Source organism: Drosophila innubila, assembly GCF_004354385.1.
Source record: "Drosophila innubila isolate TH190305 chromosome 2L unlocalized genomic scaffold, UK_Dinn_1.0 4_B_2L, whole genome shotgun sequence".
Taxonomy (NCBI): Eukaryota; Metazoa; Arthropoda; class Insecta; order Diptera; family Drosophilidae; genus Drosophila; species Drosophila innubila.
The window spans coordinates 9,043,433-9,056,641 of record NW_022995372.1 but is presented as its reverse complement, the minus strand read 5'-3'; the positions used below and the strand labels follow the sequence as shown (position 1 = coordinate 9,056,641).

At 36.9% G+C, this 13,209-nt stretch overlaps 1 protein-coding gene and 3 non-coding genes across 5 annotated transcripts in view; 3 read left to right on the top strand and 1 right to left on the bottom strand.

Moving 5' to 3' along the window:
• The window catches only part of LOC117780043 (protein decapentaplegic), a 40,397-nt gene extending 36,298 nt beyond the window's left edge, over positions 1-4,099 (top strand). For both annotated transcript variants that reach the window (XM_034616416.1, XM_034616417.1), the window contains exon 3: positions 1,782-4,099. In XM_034616416.1, the coding sequence (XP_034472307.1) occupies positions 1,782-2,665 (884 nt within the window). In that variant the 3' untranslated portion in view covers positions 2,666-4,099. The remainder of the gene's footprint in view (positions 1-1,781) is intronic.
• Positions 4,100-4,227: 128 nt separating this feature from the next.
• Trnay-gua lies at positions 4,228-4,321 on the top strand. Its single transcript has 2 exons — positions 4,228-4,264; positions 4,286-4,321. It is a non-coding gene; the product is annotated as a tRNA-Tyr (tRNA).
• A 442-nt stretch (positions 4,322-4,763) lies between these two features.
• On the bottom strand, positions 4,764-4,857 carry Trnay-gua. Its single transcript has 2 exons — positions 4,821-4,857; positions 4,764-4,799 (listed from the first exon to the last, which is right to left on the bottom strand). It is a non-coding gene; the product is annotated as a tRNA-Tyr (tRNA).
• Positions 4,858-7,112: 2,255 nt separating this feature from the next.
• On the top strand, positions 7,113-7,206 carry Trnay-gua. The gene is made up of 2 exons: positions 7,113-7,149; positions 7,171-7,206. It is a non-coding gene; the product is annotated as a tRNA-Tyr (tRNA).
• The last annotated feature ends 6,003 nt before the right edge of the window (positions 7,207-13,209 follow it).

Below are 13,209 nucleotides of genomic sequence, written 5' to 3'. Positions count from 1 at the left end.
TATTTTGCAAATATTCCTATCCGTATTCCTCAAATATCATTTTATTTTAAATAATTCTTAAAAAAAAAAAACAAATTTTATAGAATTCCATTCTTCAGTGTAAACGAGAACTCTGTATTTTATATAAGCATAAATGCATTTATTATATCTTTGTATCTTTGATAGTTAGAAAATCAAGCCTGCTAAGTATCTTTTTGAGTATAGAATCGTTCGCAAAAGCACGTACGGAACTAACTGATAGACAGTCTCCAGGATCAAACCCTTAGATAGTTGCCGTGACCTGTTTTTCCACCTGCTTTCGCAATGGGTCGTCGAATTGTCGATGGCAACTCTTGAAGTGCAACGCGTACTTTCCGCTACCAAAACGCGAATGAAGAGCAATCCAGGATTTTCCCCTGAAATAGTGGTTCATCTAAGCAATTTGCATACCTGCAACAACTGAGATGCCATAAATGATATGCACCCTCAGCTGAATATACATTTTGGGTATCATTCACGCATGCGCTCTGAAATCACGCGGAAATTCCGCAGCTTCAAATGAAAGGACAGGCTAAAAGGACATTTGCACACACACACACAGACACGTGATGTGTCCTTTTACCTGCGTTGCAGTTTTCTTAACCCAAATGTGACCTTGAAATTTTTCGAGAGAATTACACCCGGAACGTTTAGCGCATGCGCCAAATGGCTTTTATATTGTGTTTGTAAAAATAACAATTATTATTAAAGCGTATTTCGCATTATTTTCCACAGGATTATAGCTATGGCCAACAATAAAGCAGTTAGGCCGTACAAATGTATATGTAGATACAGATACATACACCCATAGATACATCGATAGATAGTTAGATATATAGAGAGTGAATCAGGTAGATTATTGGTAGTTTGGCGAGTGTCTAAAGCCAAGTGTCTAAGCCGATTGAACAAAGATCGAGAGTCCTGTTCGAGATAGAGAGAGAGAGAGAGAGAGAGAGAAAAAGAGAGTATTTACGATTTGTGCCCTTTGTTTCAGAAGTACTTGAGTTTTTCTGGTCTGGTAAAATTAAGACTTAGCCGAGGGCACCTTTTGCACCTTGCATGCGGAACCGAACCGTAATCGTAACTGTAACCGTACTCAACCCCGTGGGTGGGTCAGGTCTTTTGCACAGGCGCCAGTCGTAAAACTCTTGGGTCGACAAAGTGTTCGACTGTCTGACCGACCAAGCGACCGAACGACAACTGGAACGTGTGATTTTCTACCTTAGTTACTTCTTTTTTTCCTCTCTCTCTCTCTGTCTGCTTATATTTATTAGACCCTGTACTTAAACAAGTAGAAAGGTTCTATTAAATTAAGAATTTGACTATATATGCATATATTACGGTCCATAGATAAAACTATATCTCATAGACTATAAGAGCTACAAGTTTATAATTATATCACGCCTACTTCCTCCCACAAATTCGAAAGAAAAACACACTTACGAGGACCATTTACAGTATGTATATATTTTAAGTTCGAGATACTCTAAGATTTTTTATTTAAACGATGTGTGTTTTTCATTATGTAAAGCGAGGACGACAACAACAGAATATTAAAGTTAAAAGAACTTGAAAAGTTATATTTGAATTCAAAAAAAAAGAAGTTTAAAATTTTAGTTTGGAAAACCACTTTATTTGTACAATAATAAGTTTATTATCATATTGATTTGCCTTTTTCGACCAATTTTTGTTGTTTAAATAACAATTGCAATTTGATCTCATACTTTTTTTGTTTTTTTTTTTCTTTCATTTTTATTCTGCAGATAGTAAAATCGACGATCGGTTTCCACATCATCATCGGTTTCGTCTGAAATTCGATATGAAGACCATTCCCGCCGATGAGAAACTGAGGGCCGCCGAGCTGCAGTTGACGCGGGATGCGCTCAGCGTTAGTAAATCGATAAGTCGGACACGCTACCAGGTGCTTGTCTATGACATCACCCGGGTGGGTGTGCGGGGTCATCGGGAGCCGAGCTATTGGCTGATGGATACGAAGACAGTGCGTCTGAATAGCACCGAACCGGTGAGTCTGGACGTGCAACCAGCCGTGGAACGGTGGCGGGCAACACCGCAAAAGAATTACGGCCTGTTGGTTGAGGTGCGAACGATGAAATTGGAGCCGGCACCACATCATCATGTACGCTTGCGCCGCAGCGCGGACGAAGCGCACGAGGATTGGCAGTATAAGCAGCCGATGCTCTTCACCTATCTGGATGATGGCAAGCACAAGTCCAAGTCCAAGTCCAAGTCTCGATCCACACGGGATGTGAACGGGGGTGGTGGCGATGGTGGCAGCAATCATCGGCATCAACGACGTCGCAAGAATCATGACGAGAATTGCCGACGGCATCCGCTTTATGTGGATTTTCAGGATGTGGGCTGGAGTGATTGGATTGTGGCGCCGGCGGGATATGATGCATTCTATTGCCATGGCAAGTGTCCGTTTCCGCTGGCCGATCATCTTAATTCCACGAACCATGCGGTTGTGCAAACCTTAGTCAATAATATCAATCCAGGGAAGGTACCAAAGGCGTGCTGTGTACCAACACAGCTGGGGAGCATATCGATGCTCTATCTCAATGACCAAAATACAGTTGTGCTCAAGACCTATCAAGACATGACGGCCATTGGCTGTGGTTGTCGATAGATCGATACAGAGAACGAGAGAAAGAGAAAGAGAGAGAGAGAAAGAGAGAGCGAACGATCGATAGAGAAAGAGCATCAAATGCTGTTTGGTTCCAAGCCGTCAATGCTTTAAACACAACGCAAACAAAATGGACTGAATACTTGAATTTTAAGTGTAAATCGTAGACTTTAATTGTATGTAGAGCGAAATGCAGCCACGCCCACGCCCACGACCCCGCCCCAAGCCCAACCGAATCATCCCCCGCCCTTCCGCCTTCAAGAACGCAACAGCAGCGCCACCTCTGTCACTTTCCACAGCCAGGCTCTGGAAATGTTGCACAGAGCCACAGCACAGAAAACACGAGACTCCCGAGAGACAACTGTAAATAGCCGCATTTTCAATCTCTAATCAAGAAAACCCCTTTCCACACCCCCTCAATGTCTCCTGCAGCCATAATGCAGTCAAAAATGCCATAGACCGCACTTTGAGATACTTTTGTATCGTGCAGCTTGCGCTGCTGATTTGAACAAATTGTATAAAAGCTAATGCTAAGCTAAAATTACTAAAGAAAAGCTCAACACTTTTCCCCCAGCCTATTTGTTAATAATTAATTAAAAATAAACACACACACACACTTGTAAATTAATTCAAAATATGATTCAATGAATATATAAGTTGAGGAGGAAGTAAAAACACAATGAGAAAATGCGAATGCAAATTATCTTGAAATTATGTAGACCCTATCTACAGATAATAAGATAAATATATTAAAATAAATACATACATATATGAATATATACTGCGTATGTAACTCTTTTGTATGTACATATTTGTACTAAAATTAAACACATTTACATTTATTTCTACGATATATATCGAAGTGCAAACGGTATTCAACTTCGTTCCCCATAACTATATGTAAATGTATAAAATTCTGAACTAAAACTACAATCAAACGAAACCTATATATATATATATATATATATATTATAACTACAACTACAACAAAAAACGAAGAGATACAGCAAAGGAAATGAAAACTATCGTTCATTGTTATGTGTTTTAAGAAAAACTCGAATATAACCGTACCACGTATGCCTAAATTAATGATTAGTATTTAATGTTAACATTTAAGCACAGTATGTTGAAAAATAATTAGTTAAAAGTATAAAAAAAAAACTACAAAATCAAAACACACACAAACAACATAATACAAAAAACAAAAACATTCAGAAATATCAAAACAAAAACAATTATCGAATCGTTTTGTGCCTGAAGTTGCAGAGCGCTTCTCTTCTCCCATTTTGTAGTTTTTTTTAAACTTTATTATTTTATTTATTTAAAAACAAAACATTTTTTAATGAATGATGAGCAATGTGCTGACGACGATGGTGATCATGATGATCAAAGTTGAAAAAATATAAAAGAAAAAATTTTATTAAAAAACAAAAACAATTTAAACGCATGTCTTTTTATTTCATCATAGAAAAAACAAGTTGAAATTCAATTTATTGAAAAAATAAAGTTAAAATTAGCCGAGGTAAGTAACTTAACAACGCCCGAAATCCGCCCCTCTTCACGTACCTTCGATAGCTCAGTTGGTAGAGCGGTGGACTGTAGAGGCATTTGCAAAGTGTAGATATCCATAGGTCGCTGGTTCAAATCCGGCTCGAAGGATCCAAAATTTTTTATCTATTTTAAATTTTGTAAATTTTTATATCAGGTAATTTAGGTTTTACAGCAATTCTAATAATATTTTTTCTCCTTTTTAAATTATTAAATACTATTTTCTCTTTTATTCATTATACGAAATGCAATATTTAAATTAATTTTACACGTTTATTGAAATATTTACATCCAATTTAAAAATGTAAATGCACTTAAACTATGTACATATATTATTTTAATAGCGAAATTGACGAATAATAAAATTCAGTTAACTGGTTATGGTATAATAAGCTCTGCTGTCTTTATTGAAAACACAGTATCGATCAATATAATTTGTATTTACAATTACATTTAAATGGCTAGGGACATGCGAAACCATTTTACATAATTTTAAATTGGTATTTGTTTTTTTTGAAATAGTAAAAATAAATTTAAAAAAAAAATGCCACGATCCTTCGAGCCGGATTTGAACCAGCGACCTATGGATAACTACACTTTGTAAATGCCTCTACAGTCCACCGCTCTACCAACTGAGCTATCGAAGGTCTATAAATGGTGTTGCCCAAAACGAGTCTAAAAACATTTTTTACGATTAAAGCTTGATCAAGATTCACAACAACAATGCAATGAACATCAAACTTAACAAAAGCAACCACAATTGCTTATCAATATGCTTAGCATTACGGGTAGTGATAAGAATGAAAGTACAAACGTACACGAATAGTTCCAGGTACAGAACAGATTAAAATGAATTAATTTATCAAAATTAAGATATGAAATCATGTGTGTGATTGGCACTTGCAGACTTGTAAACAGTCCCCCTGAAAGCCCACTTATCAATATTACATTATTCATTTCTTTCATAATGCGCGTCTAAATTGATTCACTGTATTTGGAATTTAATTATATTTGTAAAATTTTAAGAAAATAATAAAATAATAAAATAAAAAAATATAAAAAATAAATAAAATTAGTACATTTTAGGAATTTTCTATTTTTGTAAGCAGCGTTATGTTTTTTAAAATATTATATTTAGCATGTACGTATAAATAAGCACTAATAAAGTGGATTATTCCATCCACAAAGCTATTAATAGATTCTCAGGAGCATTATACAGATTACAGCGGCGCATCAGAAACATGATTCGGATTCGAACTAGAGACTCAAGTTTATGTGAGTCATGCGTGTGTTTTCCTCTCTTATATATATATTTTTTTTTATCAATGGACAGTAAATTAATTTATCCAGCACTACAAAGTCAATTTTCGGCTCAATTAAATGACTCATCAGGGAGCAAAGATGCTGAGAGGAACTGCCTCACACACGCATTCCAACATGTGGAGAGAAGCGCAGCAGGAGGACAAATGTGATGAGGACGGGGTCCGAAGTAAGAATTATCTGTTGCTAAAATAACTACGAAAAAATTGTCAAATAACAATTATCGAGAAATATTCTTGGAAGTTGGCAATATTCTAGATTGGTTAGATCGATAAGCCGCCCACATGCCTTAAGACCAAGGTTGAGATAAACTAAGGATTCATTCAATCATTGCTGGAAATTGATACTAACATCAAGGGAGCATACCGAAAATAAATTCAAGATCTTTTAACATTGATAAGGAAGGAAGGGAAAACTATTTGAGTCATTCTTAAAAATTATGAACATTTGTTGTAAGATACCTGAGCAAATTACTGGAGGATGCTGCAGGTTGCGCACCACAGGGCTCCCTCCGTTACTATCTCTCTCTCGCTCGTTTCATGAAGGGGCAATAATTTTGTTATCTAACAAGACAGTTTTGGGCAATTGATCCAGCAGAGTTTCAGGTTCCTTTCTCTCTCTTGCTCCTACCTTACTGAATGGATCACACAAATTGCCGCAATAGTGCCTTTTTGTTTCAGTGTATGAGAGTCAGTGCGTATCTGTGTGTGTATTTGTCAGTAATTATCCGTAAACTGTCAGTTTTTTCGCTCTCGCTCACTGGTTTGAACCTTTGGACCCTTGCGTACAATGTATACGTAGTTCCAAATGTATATACTTACCTACTTACAGATGAACTGATATAAAAGCTGCTCGTTGGTTTGTTTTTTATGACTTGCTGCCTATTCCTCTTTTATTGTTGTTTTTGGCATCCTAATTGGTTTGTTAAGTATCTGTCTTCCTTCTACTCGCTGCCCTTCCTTCTTTTTCACTCAGTCTATCTATCTCCCTCTTGCCGGCCGTCAAAAATTGACCCTCGTGTGTGTTTTTTGTGCTTATCAGCAACACTTTGCGAGGCGCCGCCGCTGAGGTAGTTTGTTCTCTAGGCCAGGCCATGAAGCCGATGTCGTGGCCACCTGCCACTGATAAGGGCAACCTTAAAGATTTGTCTTGTGCGCGCGTTTGTGGCATGATTCACTTGCTGGCCACAGGCGTTGCACACACAAACACACACACATGCTACTTGACGATGAGTCATTTTGGCCCTTTGGTTCATCGTTTGCTAGGTGGCCCCGTTAATTGTCGCCTTGATAGCAGCGCGCATAGTTTTTGTTTATTTCTTTCTAAGCGCCGTTTTTTGATCTAACCGAAACCAAAAACAAAATCAAGCAACAACAACGACAACTGTGACAGAGACAACGAGAAACGTACGTCCATTGCTTTCGTTGCAGAAAGCGCGCATGTGAAGCTCGTTCTTTCTCTCTCCCACATTCACTCGAGAGCTTACAGTACCGTTTTGATTTATTCCCGCTCGCTCACAATATGTTGTCATTTTCTTATTCGTTTGCTTTATGTGCGCGCTTTGGCTGCCATCACACATCGACCTTCGATAGCTCAGTTGGTAGAGCGGTGGACTGTAGAGGCATTTGCAAAGTGTAGATATCCATAGGTCGCTGGTTCAAATCCGGCTCGAAGGATTCCTTTTTTTTTTACCTTTTTCTTTTTAAATTTACATTTTAAAATTTTTTTATTAATGTCTACATTAAAAATAAGTTTATTTGAGCTTTAACTTTTATTTTAGAATGTAAATTAAGCAATTATGAATATATTCACAAGTACTCATGTTCTACGTTATAAATAATTATTTTTAACGCATTTGTCGTTTATGTATTTTTAGATTGTATATTGTTATGTAATATTATTAGTTATTTGTGTAAATTTTGTGCTACAATTTAAATTGTTTATTATATCTTAAGAAACATTTGTCGCTTTAGCGCAACTTATGCTACTTATTGATCGGCACTTTACACACTGTGGCATTACATGTAATCGATGTACACAAAAGTCAGACCACAATTGTGGGCTACTCAATTTGCATTGACTGCTTACAACAAGCGGCATTGCCTCTTAATGCTTACATACTCATACTACGCGGTGGCAGTGGCACAGTCAAATGGCCTAAACAAAGGCAACAAAAAGTCTGTCAAAAGTTGCAGACGTCCTGCCGCTGTGGTTGCTGTTGACTGGTGGCTGCTTCTGCTCCTGCTTTTGCTCCCAAACAGATGCTATCAATACATCATTTGCCTTTGTGCTGCTGTCACAAATTCATTCACCTGTTCTCGGGCCACGACTTCATCATCATCCACAGCAGCCGCAGCAGCCGAAGCCACAGCCGGGCAGACAATTATACTGCGTTGATCTCCAATTAGGCTGTCGAAACTCCATTTACACTGAAACGGACGTTCCATAAAATATGAGACTTGGCCTTTCATAAAAAAAATACAACAATATAACAAAAATGAAACAACAAAAAAAAATATAAAGAACAAACTCTCGCTGTACCGCAGCAAGTTGCAAGTCATCATCGCATCTTCAACTCCTCTCTGGCAACATCATCATCGGCAAGTTAAGTAAATACAAATATGAATGAATTGCTGCTCGCTCAACATGGATCTGAATCTGTATCTGAATCTGTAAATGGTTGTGGATATGAATGTGAAGATCTGGATCTTGGCAAATCATCGGCATTGTGTTTTGGCTTCGAATTTGAGTTTGAGTCTTGTGCTCGACTTGGAAGTTGGAGTGTCCCAGGGCACAGCTTGAGAGCTCTACTTGGCCAACAGTTGCAGTTTTTTCCATTTTGTCTTCTTTCGGTGCTTCTCTTTCAACAATAACAACAACAGAACGGTTTTACGAAAAGCAGTTCGTATAATTTGCCGATCGAGCGCCTCCTTATGTTGAAGTGGCAAGTAAGATAGAAGCCCTAGGCATGCCACAAGTTGCGCATTAATTAGTTCAACACCCGTTAGGCATTCTTGAAGCCACAGGTATTTGGCATTTGCATGCCAACACCACTCCAACTCATCTAGAACTTAATACCTCCAGCTCCGTTAGAGAAAAATTATTCAAATTCCAATCATTAATAAAAAAGTTAAAGACATTTTCAGATCTTATTGTTCTTAAATTTATAGTTTAATGGAATCGTATATTGGGAGTTACTTCTAGTAATAAATCTGTTTATTTTATTACTACAATTTAAATAAAAGTAAACATTAAAGGGAAAATTAGGAATATAACTTGCAAAAGTGTCTTATAAGTAAACATATTTTTATTCGATTTAATGAATTAACTATAAAATAAAGTTTTTTTTATAAGAATATCTGTGAAGAAAGTAAATAAAATAATACATATATATATTTTGAAAATTATGATTTTATTTTTTATTATTTATAATCAAGCTTAAAAGTCTGAAAGATAATGCATGAGTTTATTATACTATAATATTTTCCCAACAAGAGTATTTTGGCATTTTTAATAACTACACCTACACATAAATAGATATAGAAAATTTCACGGGTGTGTGCAAAGTGGGGCGCCACATACGGCACCCATGCAAGTGAGTAATGTTGCCATCAAGATGGGGGGCATCTTCATGCATCTCGTAAGCCGCGTCGTTGTGTCTGCAGCAATGGGCGCGTGTGATGCAGTTTTGCTTTCGCCCAAGACTGGCAGCAGACTTTGCTGCAGTCTGCGAGTTGCAACCAGAAAAAATCTTATTAAAGCGTAACTAAATGCCACGGATTAATGTCTAACTGGGAATGTGGCAAGCTAGCTGCACGGCGACCAGTTATGCCCACAACAGGTGCTGTGCATAACGTACTCGTATACTATAGTCTATAGTTAGTCGTAAATGCCACTTAAGTGACTCGCCTGACAGCGGCCTAAGCCATGGTCAATGGGTAACCCATGGACCCCACAACACACACTGTGGCATTAGCATTTAAGCTGCCTCATCTAATGAAGCATCGATGCAGGCAGGCACTCTCAGTTGCAGTTGCAAGTTCAACTCTTTTTTCCAGGGCCTAACGGCAGCAAACGAGTTGCAATCAATGTAAATTTCATAACAAATTAAAACAAAAACAAAAAAATAAATCAGCGCAATTCAAATCAGACAAATTCAAAGTCAAGAATCGTTGAATCTATTGCAATTAACATTAACAATTGCAATTACTTATTGATAATCGCGATTAATATTGATTGAAAGGTTTTCATTCTTCGACTTATTCTTTATCTGCTGCCGTATCTAAGTATAATTAAACTAAATCAACTTGCTTAGCCGGGCTTTTATTTTAATTTAAATATCAATGGATGGCATGTCACTGCGCCTGCTTAAGCAACATCTAATATATTTTTAAATAAATATATAAAACTGACACGTGAAATAGATAATATTATTTAATCAAATTTGTATATAACTCTAAGTTCTAGTCTCTCAATGTCTAATTAAGATCTCAGTTATTTAATGAAAAGATATACTGACGAAATTCATGTCAATTTTGAGAATATAAATATACAGTCCAAAATTTTATAATTCCTTGAACTTAATAAATTAAAAATATCACAACATTATATTTACTTTAAGAAATTTGTTTTTGATTTTTAATTTTATATAATAGTTTACATAAAATGCTAAATAATTTATTTAAACATGTTTTTTATTTAATACATATATTTAAATTTTTAAATTGTATAAAGGCTTTAGCTAATAAGAGAATCACTAGTGTACTTAGTTTTCTACTTTGCTATAAAAAAGTCGAATAAAATTATTTGTTACAATCAATCATTATTAGAATAATAATCTCACATAAATTAGTTTAAATCGTAGAATCTAAATGAAAATTTTTATTGTTAACTAGGTTTTAAAATAAATTATTAATTGAGCGAAATCTTAAAATATATTTGCTTATGAAATTTGTTCCAAAGAAATCAGTAAATCATTTGATGTTAAAATGAATTATTTTATATTTTTTCAAATTGTAATTCGTAGAAATCAAAATCCATTCTAGGAAAGAGAACATATATGTTTAAATATATTTAAGACTTCAAATAATATTTAGTTAATTCCTGGTAAAAAGAAAAAAAATTATGTGATTTATTGAATTAAAGAGTTTAGATTGGGTTCAGTGACATTCTAAGATGCATTTAGCAGTCATTGTATTAGGTATTTGCTGGTGTGCAGTGCCCTTTGGAGGCAACTGTAAAGGGTAAAGAAGGGGTGAGAAAAACAGTTTTCTATATGCGTAATTATGAATGCATTGAGCTGAAGTGGAAGTGGCCCCTTCGTAATGCAATTAATACACTAAAGACTGCATTTAAAATTGAAAATTGACACAAGTGACTTGGCTGGTAGCTCGATGGGGGACTGGGTGTTAGTTTGATTTATCATTTGCTAATTGAAAAATTATACTGCCTTTGCATTTGTCAGGCAGTTAGTTAAAATGTTGTCATGTGCGGAGTAGTATATGAGTGTGAAAGGAGGAGGTAGGAGGGTGATCGGAGGACTGGCTGACAGGGCCAATTTATTGAATGATCGGACGCAAGTGCTGGCAACTTGTAAATGATACAACTCTGGAATTTTTTCCTAGGAATTTTGATTGAGTTGAATAAACAATTGACTCAATGATATTTCGTATTTAATATGTAAACGAATTGTGTAAGTGCTGGGCGCTAAAAATAGCTCAGTACAGCTCAGCGAATGCGAATGCTTAAACGATTGCGATTGCGAATGCGAATGCGTCTGAAGCGCCTTTCGTAAATAAAGCAATGCAAACAAACGAAAGACTTAGGCAACAAAATGAGCAGCTCAAGCTCTACTCAGCCAACTGGCCAACTGGTAAACGGCCAACAATAACAACTGTTCATTGTTTGGCCAACGAAAATTTATAAGCTACCAGGCAAATCAATGCACATAAATAAACAAAATGTGACGTTGAGCGAAAGACAAGCACTTGAAGTATTTTAATTGTCTAAATGCCAACGCTGATGATCAGCACTGATCGCCGATCTTGCGACTCTTCCGATTGTTCCTAACTTTGACAACAACAATAAAACGAGCAACAACAACAATTGCATTGTATCAACTGCACTCTACAGCAAAAACAATTTTATTGTGCCATAAACTAAATAGAACTAAATTTTTATTTTATTGAGTGCAAACCAAAATGACAGGCTATAAAATTGTATGGACAGGTTAAAGAGAATATATTTTCAATCCGATGGAATACATTGAATCTGACAGTGCTTGAGATTATTTTATTTATCTTTAGTTAGCAGTAAAGATGTTAAGGTGATGCTGTTAATAAACCAAGTTAATTATATAAAATTAAGTTAATGTATATTATTGAAGTTATGAAATTCAAGTGAGAGAAAAATGTTACTATCAGTGTATTACAATGTTTTAACAAAAAAAAACCTAATAGACCCCTGTACGGGGTCTATTAAAAAAATTTTGTCTGAGTTAAAAATGTAAAAACATTACCTATCTTATATATCTGAGAGAATTTAGGAAATATCTTTAATAATTGCAACATCTTAAAGTTAAAATTTTCTATTAAATAATATATTTCTGTTTAATAATTTTGTCGCATAGTGTTGTCGGAAAGCTGGCAGCTGGGAACTTGGAAGAAACTGGAAGTTGTAGAACGGCTGATGGTGCTCGCTTGCGCCTACGACAATTTATGTGTTGGCTTGAAATTTCTCACAGAAAACAAAGGAAATTCCAGGTGAGTTGAGGAATGTTAAGGCGAGTGGCGTGGCATGGTGTGGCAACTTCGTATCCGAGTCCAAGCTGCAGATCTCGACTTCTTCCAGTCGATTGGGCTGCCGTGGCTGACATTTTGCATTTCGTGCAACGCATTCCTTGGGGCGCTGTTGGGCGCATGCGTACCACACACCAAGGAGGAGGCAACAACGAAAACGACGACGACGACGACGACGACGACGACGACGACGACGACGATGGCGACGCAGACATCGTCCGTTGGCCAACATTGACACTGATGAGCCGGCAAACACTGAGACTGGCAACGATGTTGCCAGAGGCACAGTGTTTGTGCCGCTGCCTGCATCTGGCAGTCAAGGTGGTCACCCCAAATGCAACACGCAACGGCAACGGCAACAGCAAACAGCAAACACCAACAACAACAGCAACAACTGCGGCGTGATTGTTATGGCTGCGTTGCCAGTTGCCTTGTTCCCCAGTTGCATTGTAAATTCGTAAAACAATAAAGAAATAAATTACTTTCGGCCCCAGTGCAAGTCCAACTTCAAGTCCAAGCTCAAGCTCAAGAACTCTTGTAGTTGTGCTCGTGTGAGCCAGGAACAGGGACAACCAGACAACCGAACAGAGAGACAGACAGATGGACAGTTGGACAGACAATAGCACAAAGAACACGACAAAGCGTTGAAATCGTCGTGTCTTTTGTCTGCCCCGGCAACCAAAATGGCCGACAGTTTGGCCAGCCAACGCGGCAACTGCAACAACCAACTAACAACAACAACAACAATATGAAGAACAACAAACGGCGCACCAAAACCAACAAAAATGCAACGTGTACCTCCTACAATTCTGTTGGCCCAACATAATGTCTGACATGAACTTTGCGCGCTGCCTGAAATTGCAATTTTAATGCAATTCGTGA